The sequence below is a fragment of the Streptopelia decaocto genome (assembly GCF_964273445.1).
Source record: "Streptopelia decaocto genome assembly, chromosome: 5".
Classification (NCBI taxonomy): domain Eukaryota; kingdom Metazoa; phylum Chordata; class Aves; order Columbiformes; family Columbidae; genus Streptopelia; species Streptopelia decaocto.
The window spans coordinates 3,928,194-3,943,581 of NC_138659.1; the positions used below are offsets into that span (position 1 = coordinate 3,928,194).

Consider the following 15,388-nt stretch of genomic DNA (forward strand, 5'->3'; position numbering starts at 1 on the left):
CAAATAAATTAATTATTATGAAATTGGGGGGAACAAGAACTGTGTTTGCTGTTTTCGTGACAGAAATGTTGAGAGTAGAAGAGGACAAATGGAACATAGCGAGAAATAACATCTGTTTGATGTTATGATTGGTGTTGGGGGTTCTTGAATTAGGCACAAGTAATTGCCTAGTAGTTTATTGGCTTGCCTGGTTACTTTGGAGTTTTCCTTTATTATAATTAGTCATGGGTACACCAAACAAAGGCCAAAAGATCATTGCGAGATATAAGGGCAGAATTAACCTTCTACAGGGATGTGGTACACCCTATAAATTTATCATTTGATACTTTTTCCTTTTGTACACAGTCCTTGTCTCCTTTCTCCGCATTCTTAGCATGTCTCAGAAATTCCAGCATTTTTCGCAGTGAATCAGTGAGGAGAAGGGGAAAAGGCCTGTAATTGCTTTTTCCATTGTGCTTGTTAAAACCGCATTGTGGGAAATGGACCCAAACACCGTCTTTTAAGTGGTGTTGAGTCTGAGGCAGGTGGTATTAACTCAGGACTGCATTAACTCTTTTCAAATCTCTTTCCTGTTTCCTTGAGGAAACATGCCTGGTGTATATATATGGCAAGGGCTGTTTGCCTGCCTCTCGCATTGACATTTTAATTTGGTCCATGATATAAATATCATTTCCCTAATCCCCCTTGCCCTGACCCTGTTTTGTCTTTTCTTCAAAGTGAGTTGACTTTTTTTCCCTTGAAGGAGGGGGAGGAGATGGGAATGGAGGCTGCCTGCTCTGGTTTGGAGCATTAAACGCTCGGGGAAAAAAATCTCAGAGTAACTGTTGTTTCTTTCTTTGTATTCACATGGAAATTTTTAATCTCCATCAAAGGATCAGGAGAAAATAACGTTGAGATTCAACAAGAGAGCCCCCAGCTTACATGGAATTTTTAAATGTTATTTGGCTTTATCCTTTAAGCGATGAGAACCATGAACTATGTACCTACAGGGTTCAGAATTAACTTTTCTCTTTCTTCCAACACACCCTTGTTTTTTTTCTTTCTCCCCCCCTTTTCCTCACATCTTTATTGTTCTGCATAAACATGCAATTTCTTTTTGGCCCAAACTATAAGTGCCTTAGGATTTGTTTAGTTGTATTTATGTATACATTTTGAACGGTAATTACGAGCACCAGTCTGAAATACAGCCTCATGTTCTCCTTTTGATGTGATCTCCCGAGCCTGTGTTGATGGCCATGGAGGTAAGATCAGAGCTGAGATCAGAGCTCATGTGCTTGCGTGGTCATACAAGAACCAACATTAGCCTGGTAAAGGAAAAAAAGGGGGGCAAAAGTAGGGATAGAAGGGCTAATAATCTTATTTGTAGTGGGGAATCACAAATACTATCTGCACCTGTAGATGTAGCTGATTGTGCTAATAATGATAGCAAGGGAGACCCCCTGCAAGCGGCCTGTGGAGGGTAACAGCAGATTTCACAGGTGGGTGCTGACAGCAATGGTCGATTTCATGCTTCATCACAGATTAATAAAACAGGGAGGATATTAAAATGCTAATACTCATTAATACTGTTTTATGGGGTTTAACATTAAACATGGAAAATGAAAATGAATGACAGCCGGTAAATGGAAGTGACAGTTGTGCTCAGGGTGTCTGGAGCCACTGAGAACAAGCTGGAGGAAATAAAAGCTGTGGATGCTCCATTCCTGCTGTGGGTCAAGCCAAACAGCACCTCCTGGTACTGAGACTTTCGCAAGGTCACCCAAACATAGACGTAAAGAGACTCTTCTATTATTATAAAATATTTCATTACATTTTTTCTTTACCAGCATTGGTCAGCGCCATTATTTCTGTGTCTTATGAAAGACAGAAACACTTATGTCTAAGAGCAGAAATCACAGCCAGTTCAGGCATAATTGTGAAATTTGTATATTTTTTAAGCTTAGGTGGTCAACATTTGGGTTTTTTTTCCCCAAAACTCTTCTTGTATTTCAGTTGGCTCCATTGTTCTTCATTTCTTATTGAAGTTTCAATAAGCTTCCCTCCATCCCAGAGGCAGTTGCATTTCAGCAGCAAGTGAAAGTTGGCCCTCTGTGGGCTGTAATGTAATTTAATACATTAGAATATAATATACATAGATACAAACTGAATTCTGCCATATCACAGACTGTTCTAATTCCATTTGTGGTTAAATCTCACAGAAAACTTCTGCGTAGCTGTGTTTAAGTATGAAAATTAAAGATCTAGGGTATTTTCCCCTATTTTCTCTTTTGAATTCCCAGCTGTTTCTTGCACATGCATCGTGAATTTCAACTGCCCTGTTGTCTTCATGTCCCCCACGTATGCCCTGTTTGTTACCCATCCCCTTCGTTGTGACCTGCTATGTGAATGAAGGATTCCATCCCAGATATAACTCTAATTTTTGTATACTTAAAACCAAAATCAGCCCCTTTCAAAATTGCTGCTATCTCTTGTTGTTCTAATGGGACTGAAGCCACATAAGGTGCTCCAGGGATTACTCTCCCCTTCCCATACAAACAGCAGTTTAACAGCACTTCTCAATCTTTGGCTGTTTTATTGAAAACCTTCTACATTCTGTTGAGGGAAAACCAGATATCACTTCAAAAATCAAATTTTGGGAAATGAAGGATCATGAAGAAGGTTCATTGCTTGAGCTGGAATTTATGAAAGCGTGTTTATTTTGGCAAATGGTCCCCAAAAGCAGGTTCATATTTATCCTCTCTACCGTCTGGATTTTTCTGTGAGGTGTCATAGCGTGATTACTCTGATTCGGCTTAGAACTGGATTTCTGCCAGTATTTTGTGTGCCCTGCTCTCCTGCCCACCTTCCTTCTCCTGGTCATACGAGATTTTTCCTTACGTTGATTTCAGTGAATATTTCATTCTTACTTCTTTGTGCTAGTGAAAATAACAAGCTTAGAAACCAGGGTGATGCCTATTTTTAAAACCCAAAGATAGTAAGAAAGAGTACTTTCTTCAGTGTATAGTCTTAGACTTATTTCTTCTTAGTATAGGCATATGTAGTTCAAGATTTGATTGTAAGAATTTTTAACACACTAGACCAGAAACCTTTTTGGTTTGTTTTCTGCTGAATCTAAATTACAGGCTGGTTGGTTCTTCCAAACGCCTGCTCGTTTTTTTCTCTCTTGATGAAGGGTCTTCAGTCCTATCCCTCCTTTGATTTAAATTCCTTTCCTACTCCCAGCCAGATGTTTGGTTTCCCCGGCTGTTGACAGTTAAATAATATTCTCACGCTATCACTTCGTATATCCACGTTTGCAAGATTCATCACAAAATATTCCCAGATTCTCGTCACTGAGTGCTTACTGCTTATTTTTTAATACTTTCCAAAGGCAAATTCTCTTGATGTTGTGCATGAATTCTGCTTAAACGGCAAGCAAAGGCAAACCTTCCTGTTTTGCCTTTTCCAATGAGAAGGGTGTGTTTCTGAGCCACATCTTATGGATGACCCAGAGATCCAGCCCACCTTTGCTGAAGGAATGTGACTAGCGCTTCAGAGAACTGCAGCAAAGCTTCAGCACTTTGGCCAAGAAAGAGTAAACCGTCAAAAACCAGGCAAAACTTTGTCTTTCCCCCTTTCCACTGCTTTCATTTCCTACCGTGTTGTGTTGTCCTCTGCATCAGACTATTTAAGGCTGCCAAATACTTGGATATTTTATAGGTAATATATCTTATAAATGCCATGGCCAGCCTCTGAGGGAAACACAGGATTGTCGGTTTTGGATGGAGTATAAAACCCAAGCAGGAAATCATTGCTGAATGGCACAGCTGCAGGCAAACACTGCGAGGCAGTAAACTGCCCATCTGCGCAGCCCCACGTGTGCGGAGCGCGCCCGCGAGCGGTTAGCGGGACGAGAAGTTCGGTGGTTAAAGAACGAAGTGTTTAGCTCCGCTAGTTCCTGAAACACAGCTATCTGAAGGTGATTACAATCTTATTTTCAAGAAGGAGGAGAGATTGAAGAATAGATCTTTTCCGTAATAAAAAATAGAAGCACAATTTGGGATGTGGGGTGGGTTAGATCATCCCACCGCAGGACAGAGGATGTGACACAACCTACAGCTGAGGACTGAGGGAAAAGTTTGTCAAGAAGAAGGAAAACACCGTATTTGGTCATAGGGCTGGACTGGCGGTCACATCTGAATCTTCCCATCAAAGTTAGAGAGAGGAAAGACTGGCTTGGTCCTTTTTCTGTTTCATTATCATTGACCTGAACAGGAGCCTGACCAGGTTATGAGCTTTATGTTTCTCAAAGTTTGAACTGTCTAAGATCCCCCTTTGCTAGAGACGTAGCCAAGTAAAATCGCTTTCAGGAGACTCGTTCTAGTACTTTCCTATTTTAATTTAACCTATAGTTAATTCCTAGTTTTACTGTCTTCCATGCTAAATAAATAACTCCTCTTTCTTTGTGGGTTATCACTTGTTGAGTTCCTCTAGCCAAGCTCTCTGTGTTAGTTGTCCCAATCCTTCCTCTGAAGTTTAGCGCTTCCTCTTACATGTGCCAAGTTTGAGTTCATTTTCCGCATGATTTTCCCAAGCACTACTTTAAATAATCCACAATTCACTAGCTATATGCAGACTGTTAAAATAATGAAACAACAACAAGAAAGGTATTTTAAGACTGCATCTCGTGCATTTCAGCTGTAAAAGTTATTGATTTGGGGTTTTTTTGTATCACAAAGCAAAGGAGCTGCTTTGGTTTTTTCTCTGTAGGCATTTTATTTTCTCTTTTCCTGTCAATTGATACAATTTTTTAAGCCACATAAAGTGGATTTCACAATGTTGGTACTTTTTGCATTCCATCTGCACACAAGCATGAATTGCTGATGCCGTATGAAACTATAGGCATCTCTGTTAAAATACAGGGGCATTAGTTCTGAAGATGAAGCTGTTTCCTTAGTTTGAATCTTCCTTTATATTTTAATGCATTAAGGAAGCACTTGACTAGTGGACATTGTCTCAGTGCCAGATGTCTTGAAGTACCCAGTATTTTGATTCATCCTCATGAAAAATGGGCAAAATGTGTGATAATGGGACGCAAAGAAAACGAAGGTGTGTAAGTTTTAGCGTTCATGCACTTAATGTGTATGTCTCCTTCCGCAGGACAATCTCATCTCTCCGGAGTGAACTGATTCCACATCTGGTTAGGAAACAGTTCTCTTCTCCAACATCATTGCAGCAAGGAGTAGACAACAAAGAAGAGGACCAAAAGAAAAAGGAACAAGCATCCCTAGGTCAGTACAAGTATCAAAGATTTGATCAGGCTTTATATGCTACAGCTGGGTTATTGGGTAGAGTACAGAATTAGCCTGGAACATTAGTTTGGGGATTTGTTTGTTGGCTGATTGGTTGTTTTACACTTATTTTTCAAATAGTATTGTGTGTTATATAAATATTTTCGTCCTCCCTTATTTTGGTGTAAGTCAAAAGCAAATCAGCTAGGGGCTGTGTATTTTTTCTTCTGGAATACAGTGTAGGTAAATGCACTTCTGAAAATGTAATTTTAGGAGGAAGTTCCTACAATTGCATAGGGCAACAGACTAAGCCTTAAGCACCCTGCACTGGGAACTGGACAGGATCTCTTTTCTGCTGTCTCCTTGTGTGACCTTGGGCAAAATATTCCATCTGTCCTGATCCCTTGATTCCCACCTGCAGAATAAAAATAAGCACTTACTCACTACATGCGATAAAATCTGCCATTCAGATGATGTGAGGCAAAGATTTCCCTTCACCAACAGTATTTTAATAGTATTCCTCTTCAGAAAGTATTTCATTAAATCCTGTCTAACTTCATGCATGTGTGTGTTCTCCAGACATTTATAGTTTCATAAAGGAAGATAATAGCTTGCTGAAACCTGCTCCAGATAACTCTTGTTGGAATGATCATAGAGGAGATATGAATGAAACTCTCCACGAAGGAAAAGTGCGCTGCTACGTCCATATAATGACAGAGGGACTGTGCTACCGAGTGAATACTCTTGGGTTGTATATTGAAGCTAACAGACAGGTGAGAATAACACAAAAGTGCCGCGTGGGAATACAGCAGCAGTTTTTGGGACACTTTACCCTCCGGGGCGGGGGGTCCCTGCGATACAGCTGAGGGGTGTGTGGGAACTGAACTGGTGCCACGTTATCTAAGCACATCATCCTGCTGGTTGCTGGATAAGGATGTGAGGCCAGGAAACAGTTCTGTCACTAATTTACTTTTAGCTGAGAAAACCCCCATCCCACACACTCTTCTGGTTTTTGGGGGAGGCAGGACTTGCAGCCAAAGAGCCAATAAGTATGGAAAATAAGGCTGGAAGTAGCTTTGATAGCTCATCTAATCAATGTCCTCCATGTCCTAAAGGCAAGATCAGTTCTGACTGGACTCTTCCTAGCAGATGTTTATCTAAGTGATAATGACTAAGGTTATTAATGGTTTGCAGGAAGACTTAAAGTACCCGAACATTCAAATTTGGCTAATGCGTTCCATTATGAAATAATTATTTTATGAGCAGGTTTCACTGCAGTTGCACTCCAGGTAAACACAGAGGTGAAATGTTGCCCTGCTGCAACTTTCACTGCCACGCTACTGAGAATTCATAAAATGAAAGATCACAGGGGAGGATTAGAGAACTCCTGTACTAGCTAATGAGCTGATGATTAAAAGCTTTTAATATGATTTCTTTTTTAACTACGCTGGCTGATGCAATGTACAAGTTCTCACATCACTCCAATGGTGATAAACTTCCTGCTTTCAGGAGTGGACAAATTCCTCTCGTTTTGAAAGTGAAGTGCAGGGGCGAAAGACTCAGCATTTCTGGAGGTGGGGTTGGGAGCGCGATAAAGTTGTATTGGGAATCCTGTATTGGGAGCCTTTGCTCTTAGATTGCGTTGATTTCCTTTTCCAAAATGAATGGATGAATTTATGCAAATTAAAATTGCAGCGTGGCAGAGTGAGTTCACACACTGGAGCTCCTTTTCCTTGGTGCTTGTAGAGGAGCACAGCAATAAAGCGATTTGTTTTGGAGTTCGGGCACGAGGAAGAGAGGAGGGAGGCAGCACCAGTGTCAGAAAGGGAAAACTTCCCCCAAGAGTATCAGGAACAAGTGTGCCCAAAGGGTTAAAGGAGAACACCGCTTGCTAGGGGAAGTGTGCGTGTACATTTGGCAGCAGCCACTTCAGTAAAAAGTTATTGAGTTGAGCCAGTCAGGCTCCGTGTGGGTTTTCTTGTGTTGTTTTTGTTGGGGTTTTTTTTTGTTTTTTTTCTAACCTAAACATTCTACATTTTGGTCGGTTCAGGAAATGTGTTTGCTCCTGGGTGGTACATAGAATTAGTGCTTTGAAATCACATTGGGGCCTTCAACGTTGGAAAGGATTTTCTTTGAATTTTGAACTTTTCCAGAATGGTAAAATTTCTAAGGAAACTATGTGGAGGTAAAACATAAAATGGAGCTTAATGAGGGGTTGTGAGAAAGGAGTTCCTTTTTGCAGTGCCACTGCATTTTGTTTCTCTTGCTAATCCTCATAAAAGATACACATTTAATTTTATCTGCTTTTTTTAAAAAAACTTTTTTGGTTGGTCTCTAAGGAAGACTTTTGGTGTCTTGTTTGCTCTTTTCTTGGTCTTCACAGCCCAGATTCTGATTCCCTGGCTGCAAAGCCGGGACCTGTAACTTTGCTGTCCAAGAGGACGGGCTCATGGAGCAGTAGCAGTCCAGTCCAGTAGCCATGGGAAGGAATGGCATCCTAACCCATTGCCCTTCTGGCGAGGAAGCGCTTTACTCACATCATTTCACTTCCAGCTGGGTTTATGGATGCCTGCAGCCTGTGTGTGGGCAGGTGGGTTCAGGAGAGAGTTATCTTCAATAGCAGGAAATAGTTTCTTTGTAAGATGAATTAAATCCAAACACATCTTAAATCTTCCCTTGACCCAGGCACTCCCTCTGACTCCTGCCCCCTATCTAACCTTCCTTTTTAGAGCAAACTGCTTGAGCTGGTAGCGTTCTTGGGTCACCCCTCAGGCTGCATTACCATGGACTGATTCTAATAAGGGCTTTGCTCTGGCCAACAAAATCCTTTATTTATTTCACCACACCACCTTTCCACTGAGGAGGGCAAGAGCCTTTCCTCATTTCTTTCCCCTCCCACAGAGCAACACTGGGCAGTAGGAATCTTTCCAGCCTACGCTGTAGGTATCCTTTGGTGTGTATTCCTCTCTTGGATCTGTCGGTTGTGGCTGCCCAGCTGTGTGTAAAGTGAGGACAACGTCTCTTCACCAGCATTATGCAGACGGAGTTGCGTAGTTTGCGGTGTTTTGGTAAGTGGGTAGTTTTCTGTCGTGCCTGCACCTTGGACTGAAGAATCGTACCTGCTCTTGTTGTTTAAAAAACAAAGAAAACACTAGTGGGAAGGACCGTCTTCAAGATGTAAAGAGCTACAGATGTGGAAATGTCTGCTGGGGATAAGAGGCGGCCTGAAATGATAGCTCAGAGGTGTGAGCTCATCCGAGCTCATCTCACTCATCCGAATGAAGCATCAACTGTGAAAACTCTTATCATATGAAAAACAGCACTATTTATCCATTCTTGTATGCTGGAAGGGAAACGGGCTGGTCATATTATGAACATCCAAACAACTTCCTGCAGGTATCATCTCATTTGAGATCTTGAGATATATTTTTCTGATCTGATCCCAACTTCTTCAGATCTGTGGGATCTGCTTCTTGAGGTTCACTCCTCCCTAGCCATCAGCTCTTGTTATCCCAGCTTTCTAAGGAAGTCATTTTACACAATCATACTGTATGGCAACTCCTTCACAGCAGCTTTGGAAATTGCTGGCAGCTCTCAGCCAAATTTAACAGAGCAATAGAGATCTCAAAGATAAACCTTCGTAAGAGTTTTGTAAAAATAGGTGCCTGGGTAGAGAAAAGAGAGACTTAATGGGTGCCGCTTCCTCCCCTCGGGCAAACCCAGTTACACCATCGCTGTGCTGAGGCTCCAGTTGACCTCCGAGGTGGACAGTCAGTGCACACATCCTGGCTGCCAGCGCCGTGTGTGCAGCTCCGCACCAGCCCTGGCACACGCTGCCTCTCACCCAGGCCTGCGATTTGTCACGACGCAGACCTCTGAGCGCTCCTGCGTCGCTTTGTCCCCTTCTCTATCCCCCGTGTTTCTGTGACTGCCTTCTCTGTCCTGCCGCGATGCATCACACATTGCATCACCACTCAAGTAACTCTGCGCAGCCCCCTGTCTGTGTGTTGCAGTGAGACTCCCACCTCCCCTGAAATCCCCATCTGTGCTGTCATCGCCTCTTCTGTGGTGTGCGACCTTGGCCCCAGCCTGACGCTGGGAGATGCAGAATGCCTCAGGCTGCTCTTTCACCCAGAAAAGGAGGAATGATGGAGTGATAGCCCATCCTTCTACAATGCTGGCTCCCCTTTCTTTTCAGGAGCCGGTTCAGAATTGCTCTCCATGGATTTGTTCTTGGCTACCTCATGGGCCATGTCTCTCTCTATTACCATCGCTGCTTTGTCTGCTTATCTAACACCTGCCTTCTCTCTGTCAAGTGCCTTTTCTTCTTCAGCTTTCTACCATCTGGAATAGCCACTTGATCAACTTGAGTTTCTTTTTCCTTAAACCTCTGAAATACTTTCTTGTTGCCTGTACCTTGCCTGCTACCTTATCGAGAGGGCTGATCGTAGTTATCTTTTTCTCCCAGTTTACTGGTTTATATTTTAGATTACTTGCTTCTCTCTCTTGCATTACTGAACAGTGTAAAACACGTTGAACTGCACTTTGCGATGGCAGATGCTGGACATGGTAGTAATGTGCAGGATGTCCCAGTGTTCAGCTGGAGCCACTGTGCTCGCCGATGAGGTGGGAAGCCGAGATGAGAGGAGACACGCAGTACCCTGCAGTGGAAGTGTACCTGTCTCCTTTACAAAAGAGCAAGATGATAAATCACGCATGTATCTGTTTGCAGATACAAAATGCAGAAATGTATATTTTCCTAGAAGTTAAAATGTTTATGGTATACTCATAGCTGCAATGGAAACCAAAGCCATCTTTGAGCTGTTTATATAACATGTGGGTACAGCACTGTCACGTTAACTTGTGATGTGGGTTTTTCCTTCCAGGTTCCCAAGTTATTGCTTCATCTGGGTCTGGAAGAGCCACTGGTTCATGGGTCTGCACAGATCACTGACAGAGGCATGGTAAGTGTTCCCTTTCCCTGTCTCTGCTCTTTCAATACAGTCCGCATACCCTTTTCTTCAAGAGCTGCTTCCTAAAATTCAGTCTCACTGTTGGAAGTGAAACTGAGTTCTGAAGTACAGAATTAAAACATGAATGATACGGCCCAGAGTCTCCGCGTAGGGTCGCTCATGGCTTCCTGCCTTTCTGCCTGTCTGTGTCTTTAAAAATGTTTGGTAAAAATTCTATCTTATTCCCAAGCCAGACACCGCAGTCTCTTGTTCCCTAACGGCAGTTCATGATAGGTGAGCAGTTTGCCTCCCAAAGGGCACCAAACTCAGAAAGAGTCAGTATTTTAGCTCTGCTTCTTTTTAAAGCATTTTGGTTGAATATCAGCTTCCAGCCTCCTTTTCAGGTCTCACTGGGCAGACCTTCATGAAACCAGTGAGTACCAGTGGGACTGTTCTTCCTGTGGTTACCTCACTGCATAAGGCATACAGAGATGGACCAGCTGATGCAGTTTTACCAAGCTAATGGACCTCAGGAAGACTGTGCAACTCTCTGCCTATGGGATGGGCCCCAGATTTTGAAGTCTTTGCTCAGCCAAGCATCCCTAAGGATAGAGCAGGGTACACTTTACTGAAGAGTGATTGAGATGTGCTGTTTGGAACACAGGTATGGAGAACACACATCGGGGAGATCCAGGTACTTTTGTCAGTTTGTGTTCTTTCCTTCCCTAGGTTGGATCAGACAGCATCATTGGATCATCCACACAAGTGGGAGAGAAGACATCCATTAAACACTCCATCATCGGCAGCATGTGTACCATAAAAGACAAAGTTAAGATAACAAACTGCATCATCATGAATTCTGTTACAATTGAGGAAGGGTATGTCACCTCTTTGTATCTTGGTCCTCTAAACTTGGGGTTTCTTTTTCTAGGTAGATTCTGAGTCATTAATTTTTGTCCTGTAAGCAATCCTCAGCCAGAACAGTTGATACCAGGGGTGTGTTTCTAAAGACTGAGTCAGAAATAAGACTCTATAAACATGCTACAAATGCACAAGTGAGATGAATTAACGAGGTGTCTGCAGCCTTGGAATATAAATGTCTTCTTTTTAGAGGAAATCATATCATCTTCAGAATGTGTAAGTAGTTGAGTCTGTGTGAGCTTGTGTGTCATCCAAGTTTTATTTTAGTGGCTGGGTCTATGAATATACCTAAAATACTTGGGGCACAAAGCATATTTTGAAGTGGTACACTTACTAGCTACACATGTTATCATCTTTGAAGATTACAGCTTCACCTAAAACGTCATTTTCTTTGGCCCTTTTTTGTCATCTCGCAGCTTTACCATTGTGTATGCTGAGTTATAAGAAAAGTGAATAAGCTTTTCAAAGAGGAAATCTGCCAGCTAGTCAAGGTTTCCCATGCATTAGAGACACTAACTAAATAGGTAGCCTTGAGCTGTTCATTTCCAAACGTGGGAAAAGTGGCCTATCTGTAGTTGTTGCTGTCTGCATGCCCCCATCTTCCCGTACATGCTGGCTTCCTGGGGATGTCAGTGGAGAGGAAACTGCTGATTGAGTCTGTGCAGGCCTGTATTAATTCCCTGCTCCTTCATGGCTTGAGGTTTGCTTAGGGCCTCAAGAAAAAGGCCAAGCTCCTAAAAAATGCCAAGTTGGCTCTGAAAGTTGCATATCTTAAAAACAAAAAACCCCAAAGGATGTGGGGTCTATGGAGGATACTGCTGTTACATAACTAAATTACAGGTACGTATGGTACCTTACTGTTAAGTGTTTGTCTTTAATAGAAATCCACAGTAACTTGAAGCACATCGTAAATCAGAATTGCGTTGAGTATAGAAAATAGCTGGTTTCCAGTTCAATCACAAATGGATCCGGTATGGCCGTATCGCAGGCACTGCTGTCACAAGAAGTACCGGAACCTCTCTCATTTGATCGTGAGACCCTCTGTCATTTTGATTAATGAATTGATGCCACAGTGGTAATGGTGTGGTTTTGTGTATGAGGTGAGTGGCTCTACCATTAAATCACAGAGGCAGCCAAGTGTATAAATAGTGCTATTTTTATGAAGAGTCCCGAATCAGCTTGTGTTTGTCTGCTCTGGTATATAGTATTGTTCACTTCTAAATCAAGCTCGGAGTCAAATACCACAAAACTTCACAAGCATCATAAAGATGGTGATTTATTATTATTTTTTAAGAGGGATAAACTAACTTTTGAGGTAACAGTGTCATCCCTAGTCTTGGTGAAAACAACGTAACCAGATAGAGTGAAAAACCTCATATCCCTGAGGGTTTATCCCCTTTAGGTGCTCTATGGTTACTGCACACTGAGGCACTGGAGCCAAATTTGTAATTATTCCTCTCTAGCCAGAATTAATGTTTTTGACCATGGAGCTTTATTTCAAAGCATATTGTAATTCGTATTGTGTACAGATACCGAGCTGATAAAGTATTTCTTATCGTATCATGGTAAGTCTTAAGCTTATGAGTATGAAGTCATGCACACACAGGTAGAAAGATACAGGAATATTCTAGCTGCCAAGTTTTGCTGAAAGAAGTCTTACTTGTCACTTAGTGAAGAATTCTATGTACTTTGACCCTCTTTGATGACTTTTATTAAATCTGATAGATTTTTGTTAAAACACTAATGATTCTTATATGTGTCAATGGATCCATTTACAACAGGTGGATGAATTATATGTGGTTTTGCTTTAAACTTCCCACAATGGACAACTTATCTTCACAAACATCTCTCCTCCTAAGTGTCTCTAAAATAACTTGGGGTTTATCTCATCACCAACTTCAGAAAACATCTTGGACTTTAATTGGAAAGTCAGTATATGTTGGCTGATGAGTCAAAGTGAGCATATAAAATGCCTTGACAGATCTAATTTTTTGTTGCATAGCAAATGCCTAACAAGCCAATTTTCACACTGTCTGAATTATTGCATATTATTAAGTTCTGGAATTGCACTGAGAAGTGGATAAAATCTGTGTCACTTAAAGAATATACATTTAAATTGTTTTATCTCTTGATGGTTTGATGTGTAATGTGATTTGAGGATTCTGTGCCATTGTTCCTGCGGCTTCAAGATCCACAAATTACATCTCCAAACCAGAAGAAGGTTTTGAATAACCTCACCGCGTTTGATACCAGCTTCTGAAACAGATAAGTAGATTCTTCCTGGGCAGATGGGAACATCACAAGATGCTTAGAACAAAACAAGGCTCCTGTTAGGCTGCGGTTGGCTCAGTATTGGAGAAACAGAGGTTATGACCTAGATGATGACGACCTTCCCACCTGAATGGATCCAGGCTTAGCTTGGGCAGAGCCATTACATACTGTTTGCAAATTATGATCCGTTCTCCAGCAATGGCTGGTGCATTTTATACTCTGGAGGACCAGTAGCAGGGTGTGCAGGGCTTCTGTTACGTTATATTTGTCTCCTGTGAAGTGATTTGAGTAGATATGAATCCTCCCCCCTTAGAAGAGATTACAGGGGATTAAAGAAGTTAGTAACATGTGCAAAATAATTGGTAGTCCTTTCTTAATGTGTTTCCCACTGCACAGCTAATTCTTCCATCAATGAGACAATAAAATACCGAAGATTACATGTGTACTGAATGATGGACGTACTTGACCAAGCTGGGAGGGACGGAATTTATACACCAGCACAAGTGCTGAGAGATGCTGCCTGCGCAGGTGACCGCCGCAGCAGGATCGGTTCCTGTTTCCCTCTATATGGCTCCCCAGAGCTCAGTGACAAATGACCGCACTGAGTTACATAGTTGGAGAAAATCTACTAATCAAGCTGAAATTATAGGTCGCCTGAAAACTTTGTGTATCTGAATGCTCCTGCCGTAGCTGCACGTGTGCTCAGTCTGTGCGGTAGCTTGGGGCAGCCCCTTGTGTTTGTCCTGTTTGCGTTAGAGGTGGTGCCGTACAACGGGGTCCCTGCATTGCTGTCCCCAGGAGCAAGTGTAACACTGGCACACCGACCGAAACTTCTTCTGAAGGGTGACTGTGCCATTTGCAAACAAAAAGTCATGTCTCTGATAGATTTATCCCCCCTGATGAGCAAGACTGGAAAACTGGTGACAACAAACAAAGAAAAGGCTGAGGTGCCCAGCAACTTTTTGCCTGAGTCTTGACTTGAGGTTGTTGAGCCTGGAGAACAGAGGCCTCCAGGAAGAACTTATTGCAGACTTTTGAGTACTTAAAGGGGGCTTATAAGAAAGATGGGGGCCTGTTGTGGTAGAACAAGGGGCTATGGTTTTAAACTAAAAGTGTGGAGATTTAGACTAGATGTAAGGAAGAAGTTACTTACAATGAGGGTGGTGAAACACTGGCCCAGGTTGGCCAGAGAGGTGGTAGATGTCCCACCCCTGGAGACATCCCAGACCAGGCTGGACGGGGCTCTGAGCAACCTGAGCTGGTGAAGATGTCCCTGCTCATGGCAGAGGGTTGGACTGGATGAGCTTTGGAGGTCCCTTCCAACTCAAATGATTCTATGATTCTAACTCCACCCTGATCTCTTCATAGAACAGAAATTGCTGCTGTTGGGACTTGCACGCAGGCTGGCAATGAATTATGCTGACCTGAGTGACATAACTGTGTTTCATTTGGTATATAGAAACACTTCGCTTCCTTGAAATGAGACCTACATAGGGATGGATGAATTTACTTCCAGGTGCCTGTTTTGGCTTTTGTTATGGCAGTTGGTGGCTGGTTTGGTTGTGTTGGTGGCTGGTTGGTTTTTGTTGTTGTTGGGTTTGTTTGGGGTTTGTTGTTTGTGGGGTTTGTTGTTTGGTTGGGTATTTTTATTATTATTTTCTTGGGTATTTTTATTATTACTTTGTTGGGTTTGGTGGTGGGGTTTTTTTGTTTGTTTATTTGTTTGTTTTCCAAACAGTTGCTTCATTTTTACCCATCTTGTAGTTTTACTTAGTTTTTTAATTTCTGGCAGAAGGAACGTCTAATGACTCTGGTCGTACAGGACCTTGTGCTGAAGTGCTCTGAGCATTACAAATAATATTAACAGGAAAAGCCTGTTGAATCCTTTATTCCATCCCTGCAGATAAAGATTTCGAAATCTCTTGTTTGTTAGTAAAACCATCTCAGTATATACACTTACTGAAAGGAGACTGG

General features: G+C 42.2%; 1 protein-coding gene across 1 annotated transcript in view; it reads left to right on the forward strand.

The window, feature by feature from the left end:
* The window catches only part of EIF2B3 (eukaryotic translation initiation factor 2B subunit gamma), a 97,442-nt gene that overhangs the window by 61,789 nt on the left and 20,265 nt on the right, over positions 1-15,388 (forward strand). The window contains exons 7-10 of the mRNA XM_082052665.1: positions 5,140-5,270; positions 5,850-6,043; positions 10,157-10,234; positions 10,952-11,100. Of these exons, the coding sequence (XP_081908791.1) occupies positions 5,140-5,270; positions 5,850-6,043; positions 10,157-10,234; positions 10,952-11,100 (552 nt within the window). The remainder of the gene's footprint in view (positions 1-5,139; positions 5,271-5,849; positions 6,044-10,156; positions 10,235-10,951; positions 11,101-15,388) is intronic.